The sequence below is a fragment of the Phyllobates terribilis genome, unplaced genomic scaffold (genome assembly GCF_046119375.1).
Source record: "Phyllobates terribilis strain yellow unplaced genomic scaffold, ASM4611937v1 Scaffold_11__3_contigs__length_659146591, whole genome shotgun sequence".
Classification (NCBI taxonomy): Eukaryota; Metazoa; Chordata; class Amphibia; order Anura; family Dendrobatidae; genus Phyllobates; species Phyllobates terribilis.
Window position 1 is genome coordinate 543349812 of NW_027362771.1, and position 12694 is coordinate 543362505.

Below are 12694 nucleotides of genomic sequence, written 5' to 3' on the forward strand. Positions count from 1 at the left end.
CGGGCGCGGAAATATGACGTCATGGTTATGTTTATATTCCGCGACTTGTGCGACGGGCGTAATTTATATTTTTTGTATTGAAAGATGGCGGCGTTTCCTGCTGGCTTGTTGACGCGGGGTCCGGTGTGAGGCTTTGCCCCGAGTAGGGGGCGGGTGAGAGAATGAATTACATGCCGGGGACCGCAAGCCTCATAGAAGACATTGACAGTCAGTATAACGCGCACCTGATGTATCTGCCTGCGGGAAGGGTGGGGCGGGAGGCTGCATTGCCTAAGCTCCAAGCTCACTTCCGGTTGGTTGCCATAGGCAACGGCGGTGCTTTTCTCTTTTTTTTCACCTAAAGGGATTGTCCTGAGAATATTCCATGTCTGTCCCTTTAAATGGGGTTTCCAATTTCAGAAAAGCTCTGCTCCCTATCTGCAGGGTTTTTTGGCTTTTTTTAGACATTGTTCTTCACTCCCCATCACCAGGTCCATCCCTGAGTCTCTGCCACCGCTCCCCGTGTAGGTTATTGTCATCAGCGCTGCAGCCAATAATTAGGTTTGCGGTTTGAGCCGCCGAACTCCGTTATTTGCAGCATCGATGCAGATAATACACTGGGAGCAGCGGTGGAGACTTGGTGATGGGGCAGGCGAGGGCGAGGAAAGCATTATTTTGATTTTTTGCTTTTTGTTTTTTTTTTAAACGAACTGCAGCCGGGAAATGTGGTTCCCAAACCCAGAAAACCCCTTTAAACGGAATCCTATCAGTAGGTTTTTGCTACCTTATCTGAGAGCACCATGACGCAGGGGCAGAGATCCTGATTTCAGCGATGTGTTGCTTAGCTTACTGGGTGCAGCAGTTGTGAAAGTTTTTAGATATAGCAGAGCTCAGAAAGCTGCTGCCGCCCACACCAGGCTCTGTGTGTACATCGTATATTGGCTCTTTATCAGAGAAGACGGCGGAGTCAGACTGGAGCTCTGGAGGACACCAGTCTCGCACTGATAATCTCCTGCTGATAAAACACTTATTGTATTGAAACCAATAAGTGAAACATCCCAGAAATCAGTGTCTCTGCCCTGACCTTATACTGACAGATTCCCTTTAAGTGACTGAGATTTTCAGAAATGTAGCCAGTACGGTGTATAATAAGCATGGTGTATCAGCTGATTCCCCCTCTGCTCCAGAGCTTCCATCCACATTCAGATCAATGGAGCTGAATATCTGCCATGTGGGTATTTGCCCTTAAAACACTTTAGGATAGGGCAACATTTTGTTACATAGGTTAACTAAAAAAACACCCAAGTCCATCAAGCTCCACCCTACTCCCCAATTTGCTTTTATGTTTGACATAACCCCCTTCCTCACCCCCGCCCCAAGAGCCACTCTTTTATTTTTTTATGAGCAATGGAAATAGTTGAAAAAATAGTTATTGCTGCAGTCGTACTGACCGAAGAATCAAATTGTCAAGTCTTTTACTGCACAAACAAATTCCAGATAGGTAGATCAGTACTTTATATGGTAAAATGAATGTGTTAGTTAAAACTACAACTCGTCCCACAAAACAAGCCTTCACATGGTTGTTGTAGGAAAAGTAAGGTGTGAGTCTAGGAAGAAGGTGTGTGTGTGTGGGGGGGGGGATGAGAGAGCAAAAAAGGAAAATTGATATCTCATGAAGAGATTAAAGGGAACCTGCTTATCATCCATGTTAAACGAAAGCAATGGCACTGTCATACTGATTTAGTACATACTTTTAGTGTAAAAATCTGCAGCCTGGCTTTCGTTAAATCATCATGATAAATTTCAGTTTCCTCGGTGCTTGTATGCGGGACTGTGGGTAGGGTTTTCGGCTCGGAGGGCTCAGCCATGGCCTCTCCGCTGTCTCTGTTGAATTTATCATCTTCGTAATTTAAATTTTGGGCTGGCACCGTCTTAGCTGTGGGCAGCGCTCTCACTGGTAGCTGTCTTCATGAAAATGGCGCCGGCGCATACCCAGATTGACCTCTGGCGGTCTTAAAAAATGGTGGCGCATGCACCGAATGAGTCGGAGCTGAGATCTCATTCTGCGCCTCTGGTGCCATTTTCCTGAAGACCGCCAGAGGTCGATTGCCAAAAACGGTGCTGGCGCATATGCAGAAGACCACCAGCGAGAGCGCCACCCACAGCTAAGACTGCGCCAACCCGAAATTCAAATTAATACAGCTGAGGGGCCGTGGCTGAGCCCAAGACTCTACCCACAGTCCTGCCCCAAAGCACAGAGGAAACCAAAACTTATCATGATTTAACGAAAACCAGGCTGCAGATTTTTACACAAAAGGCATGTATTAAATCAGTATGACAGCACCATTCTGCCCATACCTTTAGTTTAACATGGATGATCCTGATGACAGGTTCTCTTTAAGGGGAATTAACTAGATTTATGCCTGCCAGTATGAGAACAGCATAAAATAGGGGCGTAGATCCTGATTTCACAGCTGGGTCAATTACTGGGCTGCTTGCTGCAGTTATGATAAAACAGTTTTTATTCTCTCATGCAGCTCTGCTAGTCTTCTCAGTGTTGAGAGCCTTGTCCGCACGATTATTACCTTTCTGTCTACACTGTGCATAGGCAGTAAGCTGACAGTCAGTGGTAGGGGTGGAGATAGCCACAGCTCATGAATATGGAGGATTACATAGCAGGAGCTCATCACTGAGAGGACTAGCAGAGCCGCAGTGGATCAATGTTTTATCAAAACTGCAACAAGAAATCCAGTAAGTGACCAGTGCTGGAAGCAGGGTCTGTCCTTATATAAAGTTGGGGAAGCAAAAGATTGACAGATTCTTTAAGAAAGGGTGCCATAGTTTTGTTTTTTTTCCTTCTAAACTCTAGTTTTAATATTTCTGGTTCTTGTAGTCCACCCATTCCATCTATAACTTTCACTGCTCACCTCTAAACCTGACTTTCTTGAACACTGGGGCACAAAACTCTACACAGTTGGAGGGAATTGATCCAGACGGGTGTTTCATCTCTCAGTCTTGTACCTAATGCTTAGCATAAGGGGTGCAGCCATTGTAATAAATCTGGTGCATGGACAGCCCCAATGATGCACCAACTCTCTCCCCACTGCAATGTGACAGTCTGTGCTCACTTCTGTGAAGTCCTGCCAACTTGTCAGAAAAGGAAGAAAAGTTGCTTAATTCTTCCACAAATCTAAACTTTGAGACTTTTTAATACCAGAAAACTGGCGTAGAGGGTATGACGAGGAGATGTCCTCATAAGATTGGGACTAATTAAAGCTTTACTCTGTAACGCTTTAGCGTGCCAACATGAAATATATGGAATTGCATTACTGCTCTAGAAAATAGGAAAAAATGAAGATACTAAGCACATAATTTGGCCAATTCATGTGTGCTCAACAGCCATGACAAGGTGATCTTCATTGCTGGGAACCTATTCTAATGAGTTTACTCTCCTGGGCTGAAACCTACATTTATATGGGAAGGTAGGATCCTGCTGTGATTAAAACCGCCATATGCTGATTGCCAGAGTGCTCGGTCAGAGAGCCCATGTATACTGACTAGTGTTGAGCGAGTATGTTCTGTCGGAGTATGCTTGGGCCGAGCTCCGAGTATTTACAGCTGCTCTGTGATTTGGCTACATCCCTCCCCTGTGCATGATTTGCAACTGTTTGACAGCTTTATTACATGTGAGGAATGTGTAAGAAATAGACATTCCTCACATGTAATAAAACTGTCAAACAGTTGCAAATCATGCACACGGGAGCGATTCAACCATATCACCGAGCAGCTATAAATACTCGGAGCTCGGCCCGAGCATACTCGGCGAAAGGGTTAAAAGAACATACTCGCTAAACACTAATAGTGACATGACTGACCGTCACTTCCAAACAGAAAACAGGTGCAACGAAGAGTAGCCACCTCCATATATAACGGAGGAGGCTACTCTTCACTTGCACCTGTTTTCTGTTTGGAAGTGACAGTCAGTCTACAACATTTAGCATAAGATTGGTATTCTGCTTTAAAGGGGTTGTCAGAAAAAATGTACCTATCTACAAGTTTCCCAGAGGAGCATGCAAGGCGTTTAAGTCTCCTCATACTGGCGTGCCAGACCTGGCATGTCACTCTCCACAAGGAGAAACCTTACTCCTTAGATCCCTATCCACAAGTTAAATGACAACTTGATTGGACAGGGCCAATAGCTGGGATCAGCAGAACGGGGCACATTTATCCCAGGTAGAATAGAGCGGAACTGTGCATGTGTGCCCATCGCTGTATTCATTCTCTATGGGTGCCGAGCGCTGCACTTGACTTTTTCCAGCCGCCTCATAGAGAGAGAATGAAGCTGTGGTTGGATGTCATTTTGCAACAGTGATAAAAGATCCCTGATCTGCGTGTCAATGCAGGTCCCGATGGTCGCCCCCCCGATCAGTAAGTCATCACCAGCCCTATGGATGGGTGATAACTTTTCACTGGGCAGCCCCTTTAATGGCTAATAATCAGTGGTGAGTAGTGGCAGCGCCTGAAATGTAGGCAGTCCGATGTTCTCCTCCCCGTGCTTCTCTGTGGATCACTTGGTGGCTCTGCCATATATAATGATTGTACATATTTTTTTGTTCCAGAAAAACACTTGGTCTTACTCAGAGATGGAAGGACCCTTATTGGATACTTAAGAAGCATTGACCAGTTTGGTAAGTCTCTGGTCTTGGTGGGTTTCATTTCCTTTGAACAGGGGTGCCAATATGCAACGTTGAGCTGTTAAATAATTACATCTTACATTTCTTTGTGGCGTCAATACCAGACACAAGATATGGACAGGAGTGACCCCTAAATCATACAACCCCTAAATTAATGGCTCAAAGGGATTTTCTCAATTACAGAACCTCCTTGTGCAGTTTAGAGAAAAAAAAGGCTCTGGACCCAGGAAGGGTGTGTAAAGACTAGATCATACATGTCAAACTCTGGCCCTCAGGGTGGTTATATTTGTCCCACAACACCAGAACCACCACCCCTATGTGGTGCCATTATTCTGTATGGAGGACTATGTGGGGCCCATAATACTGTATGGAGGACTACTATGTGGGGCCCATAATACTGTATGGAGGAGGACTACTATGTGGGGCCCATAATACTGTATGGAGGAGGACTACTATGTGGGGCCCATAATACTGTATGGAGGAGGACTACTATGTGGGGCCCATAATACTGTATGGAGGAGGACTACTATGTGGGGCCCATAATACTGTATGGAGGAGGACTACTATGTGGGGCCTATAATACTGTATGGAGGAGGACTACTATGTGGGGCCCAGAATACTGTATGGAGGAGGACTACTATGTGGGGCCCATAATACTGTATGGAGGAGGACTACTATGTGGGGCCCATAATACTGTATGGAGGAGGACTACTATGTGGGGCCCAGAATACTGTATGGAGGAGGACTACTATGTGGGGCCCAGAATACTGTATGGAGGAGGACTACTATGTGGGGCCCAGAATACTGTATGGAGGAGGACTACTATGTGGGGCCCAGAATACTGTATGGAGGAGGACTACTATGTGGGGCCCAGAATACTGTATGGAGGAGGACTACTATGTGGGGCCCAGAATACTGTATGGAGGAGGACTACTATGTGGGGCCCAGAATACTGTATGGAGGAGGACTACTATGTGGGGCCCAGAATACTGTATGGAGGAGGACTACTATGTGGGGCCCAGAATACTGTATGGAGGACTACTATATGGAGGAGGACTATGTGGGGCCCAGAATACTGTATGGAGGAGGACTATGTGGGGCCCAGAATACTGTGTGGAGGAGGACTATGTGGGGCCCAGAATACTGTGTGGAGGAGGACTATGTGGGGCCCAGAATACTGTATGGAGGACTACTATGTGGGGCCCAGAATACTGTATGGAGGACTACTATGTGGGGCCCAGAATACTGTATGGAGGACTACTATGTGGGGCCCAGAATACTGTATGGAGGACTACTATGTGGAGCCCAGAATACTGTATGGAGGAGGACTATGTGGGGCCCAGAATACTGTATGGAGGAGGACTATGTGGGGCCCAGAATACTGTATGGAGGACGACTATGTGGGGCCCAGAATACTGTATGGAGGACGACTATGTGGGGCCCAGAATACTGTATGGAGGACGACTATGTGGGGCCCAGAATACTGTATGGAGGAGGACTACTATGTGGGGCCCAGAATACTGTATGGAGGAGGACTACTATGTGGGGCCCAGAATACTGTATGGAGGACTACTATATGGAGGAGGACTATGTGGGGCCCAGAATACTGTATGGAGGAGGACTATGTGGGGCCCAGAATACTGTGTGGAGGAGGACTATGTGGGGCCCAGAATACTGTGTGGAGGAGGACTATGTGGGGCCCAGAATACTGTATGGAGGACTACTATGTGGGGCCCAGAATACTGTATGGAGGACTACTATGTGGGGCCCAGAATACTGTATGGAGGACTACTATGTGGGGCCCAGAATACTGTATGGAGGACTACTATGTGGAGCCCAGAATACTGTATGGAGGAGGACTATGTGGGGCCCAGAATACTGTATGGAGGAGGACTATGTGGGGCCCAGAATACTGTATGGAGGACGACTATGTGGGGCCCAGAATACTGTATGGAGGACGACTATGTGGGGCCCAGAATACTGTATGGAGGACGACTATGTGGGGCCCAGAATACTGTATGGAGGACGACTATGTGGGGCCCATAATACCGTATACTGGTTAGAGCTCGACTATGTCCAAGTGTTTCATTTTGGCCCTTTGTGTGATTGAGTTTGACATCCTGCACTAGCGTCTCTGCCACTGCTCCCACCGGCAGCGCTGTAGCCAATCACTGGGCTTAGCGACTCCCCGAGTCTGCATGAGTTGCTCAGTGCCACTGGGCTCACTGGTTGCAGCGCTGTCAAGGTGACGTTAACGCCGCAGACTGAGACTATGCCAGACACTGGTAGCAGCAGTAGACACTCAGAGCTGGACCTGGGGAGGGTGAGAAAAGTAATCATTCTGAAACTGTTAACATTTTTTTAATTTTTAAAATGTGTAATTTGGATTGGTTGTTTTTAATGGGGTTAATTACCCTATTGTGCTGCCTTCATGGAGAAAATAGGGGCTAAAATGTGCATAGGTACATGCCCCATATGTGTAGGGGCTGAATTCTGTCCAACATCTGAATAATAAAATAAGTCTTGTTTTGTTAGGTTTCGGCCTGCTATGTCTACTCCACTGGTCCATCGAATAAAATGGGAGTCATTTTTACTTTTTTTGGGGAATTTGAGAAAAGTAAGAATCCTAAACACATTGTATTATTTCACAAATTCATTCCAATGGGCTGGGACTCTGCAAGAAAAAGCAAATGAGGCGAACATGTACCTCTCCTTTAAGGATCCTTAACTTTACTTCATGTAGAATATTATTTTATCAGGCATGTAATGAGATGTCCCTGTGTATGATGCAGCCTAGCGAATAGAGGAGGATCTAGCGGCTTGTAATGGCTGTACACTCAGCCATAACACAGAGGAGAAGGCAGTGACAGGTTGTCCCTCAGTTGCTGTTTCTAGCCTCCTCCTGCTCCTCCATAATACACAGGAATCCATCCTGCATAATTACACCCAGTATGAAATAATCAGCAGCAAAGATCTTCCCTTTATTTCACGGGGAAAAAAAAATATGCCATGTCCTCCTCATCAGGTTTTTTTCATACATGTTCCCTATATAGTGAGGTACTAAATGCTGCAGCTGCACTAATCTCTGCAGTTTTGCTATAGTGTATCAGTTTGGGGGTCACAGCATTGTGGGGATAGGATACCATTGTAGCCACATCTTAGCTGGGAGGAAGGCTAGATATGGACGGGATTATTGCTGAGAAATAGAAGTGTTCCTATTCACGGACTACAAACCAGCAAATGGTCAGGAATTAAATCTCAAAAGTTGGGGAGATTGGGGCGTATAAAGGGTCAAAAATGTGGGTGCAACATGAAATTGTAGCCGGGTGGGCAGCAGGTGGTGGGCTCAACCACAGCCCAATAGTGTCAATAATTGATGCAAGAAAGTGAAATAAATTGTACTGAGACACCCCAGGATCTGTATGCGCTGGAGGACAAGTGTAGCGGATGTGGAAGTAACGGAGGAAACGCCGATTGTGCCGTATCGGCCCATCGGTGTATGAGATGGTAGTCATTACTTGTCATACATAAAACTGCTCCCCCTGTAAAGGGTTAATATAAAGACTTGTTTGCGCTGGACATTTGCATTATTCACAGCTGTCACATTCTGATTTATTGACATCACTCCATCACTAGGTGGCAGTGGTGGAGCCGGCACTGCTGTGGATGCTGACTGCTATGTATTATATGACCGTCCTGTATTAGCGGCTGATCACCGGCCGTCCAGCTGGAGAGAAGATAAGCGCTCAACATCTGGTGGTCTGGGTGCTGAGCTGTCTGAGATCCCTACACATGGGCAGGCACACATAGGGGGACATGCTGTCATGTATGGGTGCCATGTAGGCTCAGACTGTATAAATAAATGTTAAAAAATTATGTAATGTATAATATATAATACATATATATAATTTTTTTATACACAAATATTTATTATACATATATATGTACAGTATGTGTGTATTTATATGTGTGTATAATATATACTTATAAGAATAAATTTTAAAAAATTACTTTATTATATTTTATCTTTTTTCACACTGGTTGTGTACTCTTCCATGTAGCAGCTATGTCGGTATCTTTGTGCCCCTGTGATGAGTGATTGTTATTCAAATATCTGTAGGGAAATTGTAGTTGTTGCTGAAACTTAAACATTTGTTATGCAAAAAGTCCCCCCTCCCTCTGCATATATACAGGCACATGGCCTATAACTGGTGCTGGCTGCGTCAGGATTTAGGGATGTCACGTGGTCGTTCTTATTGGCGAGGTGAAGGTGCTGCTAGAGAACACGTCCTATTTCTTGTGCGACATTACAAGGATTTGTCCTCTGGTTTAGTGAATAGTTGTCTCCCCACTTGCCCTCTTACCGTTCCTATCATTTCTCCTGAAAATTTGAATAAATTGATCGGTACACTATTGGCAAAGGATACGGGGCGTGTGTTGTCAATTTGTTACTTCTAGAGTAATGGCGCAATGTCTGGGTGTTAGATTTTTCTCAAGACCTGTAATGGCAGCAGCTAAAATCACCTTACAAGAAAGTGTTAAATGTCATCCGTGAGCTGCCCCCTATAGCAGCGCGCTCTCCTGCGGTGGTCTTGCCCAGGCCTGGTGTTACGGCACAGCCTGACGTAGCGCCTGGACCTCAGCGTTGTATTATGAGGTGTAAAAACGTCTTCAGGAAAGATCTGACCTCACTTCTGCATTATTTTCTTCCCTGTTTTTAGCTAATCTCGTTCTGCATCAGACTGTGGAGAGGATACACGTTGGGAAGAAATATGGAGATATTCCTAGGGGAATATTTGTGGTACGAGGAGAAAATGTGGTCCTACTTGGAGAGATAGTAAGTAAGGAGAGCGGTGAATGCCCTGCAGGCGTTACACAGCAATGATCCTCTAACAAACCATCATGAACACCTGACATTAGTTATCCTGGGTCAGCCCTAAAGGGGTCTTCTATGCCAATGGCAATGTTTTTGACCTAAAAAAGCCAACAAATGCCATGAAATCCATCGAAGCGTGGTTTGTGAATCCTGCCTACTAGAGCTTGAAAATGGATTTTCAAAATTTAAAAAGGATAGTCTAATGTAAAAAGGGGGACCAGATATGTGACACATGCCATATTAGAGGGGATCTCACTGCTGGGACCCCCATTGGTCACCAAAATAGGGAGCCCTGCGCACGGCCACAAGAAGACATCGAGGAGGAATTTGCATGGCGCTGTGATCAGGCGTGTGCACAAAGCTGGGTCCCCTGTTCTCCAAATCACCACGGAGGTACCCCCACCGATGAGCTTGGTAATGGTATAGAGAAAATGGGAGGATGCTGGGACATGTAGTCTCCAGTCCAACCTCCATGATCAGTAAGTGGGAGATATAGAACAAGGATCAGAGTGTTCGCTCTCTGGACGACCCCTTTAATGGCGTGTTTTTCTTGAGAATGGATGCATCAGTCTTTAATAGTAAGAAAGTGTAAATCTCTTTGCTTTTGTCACCACAGGACCTGGAGAAGGAGAGCGACACACAATTACTACAAGTCTCCATTGAGGAGATCTTGGAGGAGCAGCGTTTAGAGCAGCAAGGCAAGCAGGAGGCCGAGAGGGTGAAGCTGCTGGCCCTGAAGGAGCGAGGCCTGTCTATACCCAGGGCGGACACCCTGGACGAGTACTGAACTCCTGAGTGGGTGATGGCGGCACCGTATGTGTCCACGCTCACCACACATCCCAGGGGGATTACTTTACGTTATGCCTTTTTTCTGTCTGGACTAGTCGTCTGCAGCCGCTATGTATTAATTATGGGTAAAATTTATTAAATGATTTCGGCTGCATGTACAGACGAGAGCACTTATGTTCCACAATGATGAGGGGAAGAAACCCCATTAAAGATTTAATTTTTGATTGGTTTATTTTTTAATCATTGTGCTTCTTCTCTTCATTATATCGTGAGCATGTAAAGCTATGAAGTGTGTGGGAATACCTGTATGTGGCTCTGATCCTGTGCTGTGTGATTGTGGGAAATGCAGCAATAAAAACTGCAATTCACACTGGGACTGGAATATAATACATATTAGGACTGATATGGATTTTTGTCTAGTGCAGGATGCCGAGGAGAATCCCCATGTCTTACATGGCCTCCTCGGGCTGTGCACACAGCATAAAAGTGCATTGGTGCTGCTTCTTAAAGTGGACCTGTTCTTCCAGGATAGAAATTGTCAGGTCATTGTAGTGAGTGCTGTTAGGTTTAAGAAGTGTCTGGTGCAGAGATCACCATCAGACTTGTGATGGGCTTTGCTCTGCTTTGTCCAGAGAGAGAGAATCATTGAAAGGCAGAGTTGGAAGGGACCTCCAGGGTCATTGTGTCCAACCCCCTGCTCAATGCAGGATTCACTAGATCATCTCAGACAGATGTCTGTCCAGCCCGTTTGAAGACTTCCACTGAAGGAGAACTCACCACCTCTCGTGGCCGCCTGTTCCCCTCATTGATCATCCTCACTGTCAAAAAGTTTTTTTCTAATATCTAATCTGTATCTGCTCCCATTCAGTTTCATCCCATTGCTTCAAGTCTTTCTTTGTGAAAATAAGACTAAAGCTGATCCCTCTACAGTGTGTCATCCCTTCAGATATTTGTAGACAGCGATTAAGTCTCCTCTCAGTCTTCTCTTTTTGCAAGCGAAAGATTCCCAGATCCTCTAACCGTTCCTCATAGGAACCATTCTGGTCGCTCTTCTCTGAACTTGCTCCAGTTTTTTCAGTTTTTTATATTGCCCATAACTGGACACAGTATTCCAGATGAGGCCTGACCAAGGAGGAGTAGAGGGGGATAATTACTCCACATGATCCAGACTCTATGCTTCTGTTAATACATCTCAGAACTGTTTGCCTTTTTTGCTGCTGCAGCACACTGTTGACTCATGTTCAGTCTGTGATCTATTAGTATACCCAAGTCTTTATCGCACATGCTGTTGCTTTGCTCTATTCCTCCCATTCTGTAGATGCATTTTTTGTTTTTCTTGCCCAGATGTAGGATTTTTTTCATTTCTCCCTGTTTAAAGCCATTCTGTTAGTTGCTGCCCACAGTTCCCATTTGTTTAGGTCTTTTTGAATCCTCTCTCTTCTCCAGTATTAGCTATCCCTCCTAGCTTTGTGTCATCAGCAAATTTAATCAGTTTACCCTCAATTTCTTCATATAAATCATTGATAAAGACATTGAACAACACAGGGCCCAAGACAGATCCTTGTGGTAACCCACTTGAGACATTCTTCCAACTGGATGTGCAACCATTTATGACCACTCTTTGGCTGTGATCCCTAAGCCAGTTATGAATCCACCTAACAGTTGCCTTGTCCATTTTATAGTTGGTAATTTTTTTCAATAAGGATGGTGTGAGATACTTAGTGAAATACTTTGCTGAAGTCAAGATATACTATATCTACTGCATTTCCCTGATCCACCCAGTCAGTATCTGTCATAGAAGGAAATTAAGTTAGTCTGACTTGACTTATTAGTTACAAACCCATGCAGGCTCTGATAAATCACTTCATTCTCATGTAGGTACTTGCATACATGTTTAATCATTTGTTCAAAGATCTGTCCTGGTATAGAAGTAAGGATCACAGGCCTATAGTTCCCTGGGTCCACTTTTTTCCCCTTTTTGAAGAGAAGGCCAATTTTCGCTCTTCTCCAGTCTTCTGGGACTTCTGTTCTCCAAGAATTTTCAAAGATTATGGAGAGAGGTTCAGTAATTTCCTCTCTCCTCCAGCACCCTAGGATGTAATTCATCATTTGTTAGCTAAGTATTCCCTCACTATCTGTTTATAGACATTGTGGATTCTTCTATTCCTTCAATACTACAGTGGAGATCAGATGATGTTGCTTTTACTTTCTGAGAGAAAACAGATGCAAAAAAGGAATTTAAAAGTTCGGTCTTCACAGCATCATTTTTTTACAATTTTACCATTTTGAGTCTGTAAAAATCTTACAGCATCTTTGACTTTTCTTTTACTTTTGACATACCCCCAAATGCAAGTGA

At 44.9% G+C, this 12694-nt stretch overlaps 1 protein-coding gene across 1 annotated transcript; it reads left to right on the forward strand.

Moving 5' to 3' along the window:
- The first annotated feature begins 9 nt into the window (after positions 1-9).
- LSM1 (LSM1 homolog, mRNA degradation associated) lies at positions 10-10578 on the forward strand. The gene is made up of 4 exons (XM_073653922.1): positions 10-207; positions 4599-4667; positions 9395-9510; positions 10166-10578. Exons 1-4 carry the CDS (start codon positions 162-164, stop codon positions 10334-10336), a joined length of 402 nt encoding a protein of 133 aa, XP_073510023.1. The 5' UTR covers positions 10-161; the 3' UTR covers positions 10337-10578.
- The last annotated feature ends 2116 nt before the right edge of the window (positions 10579-12694 follow it).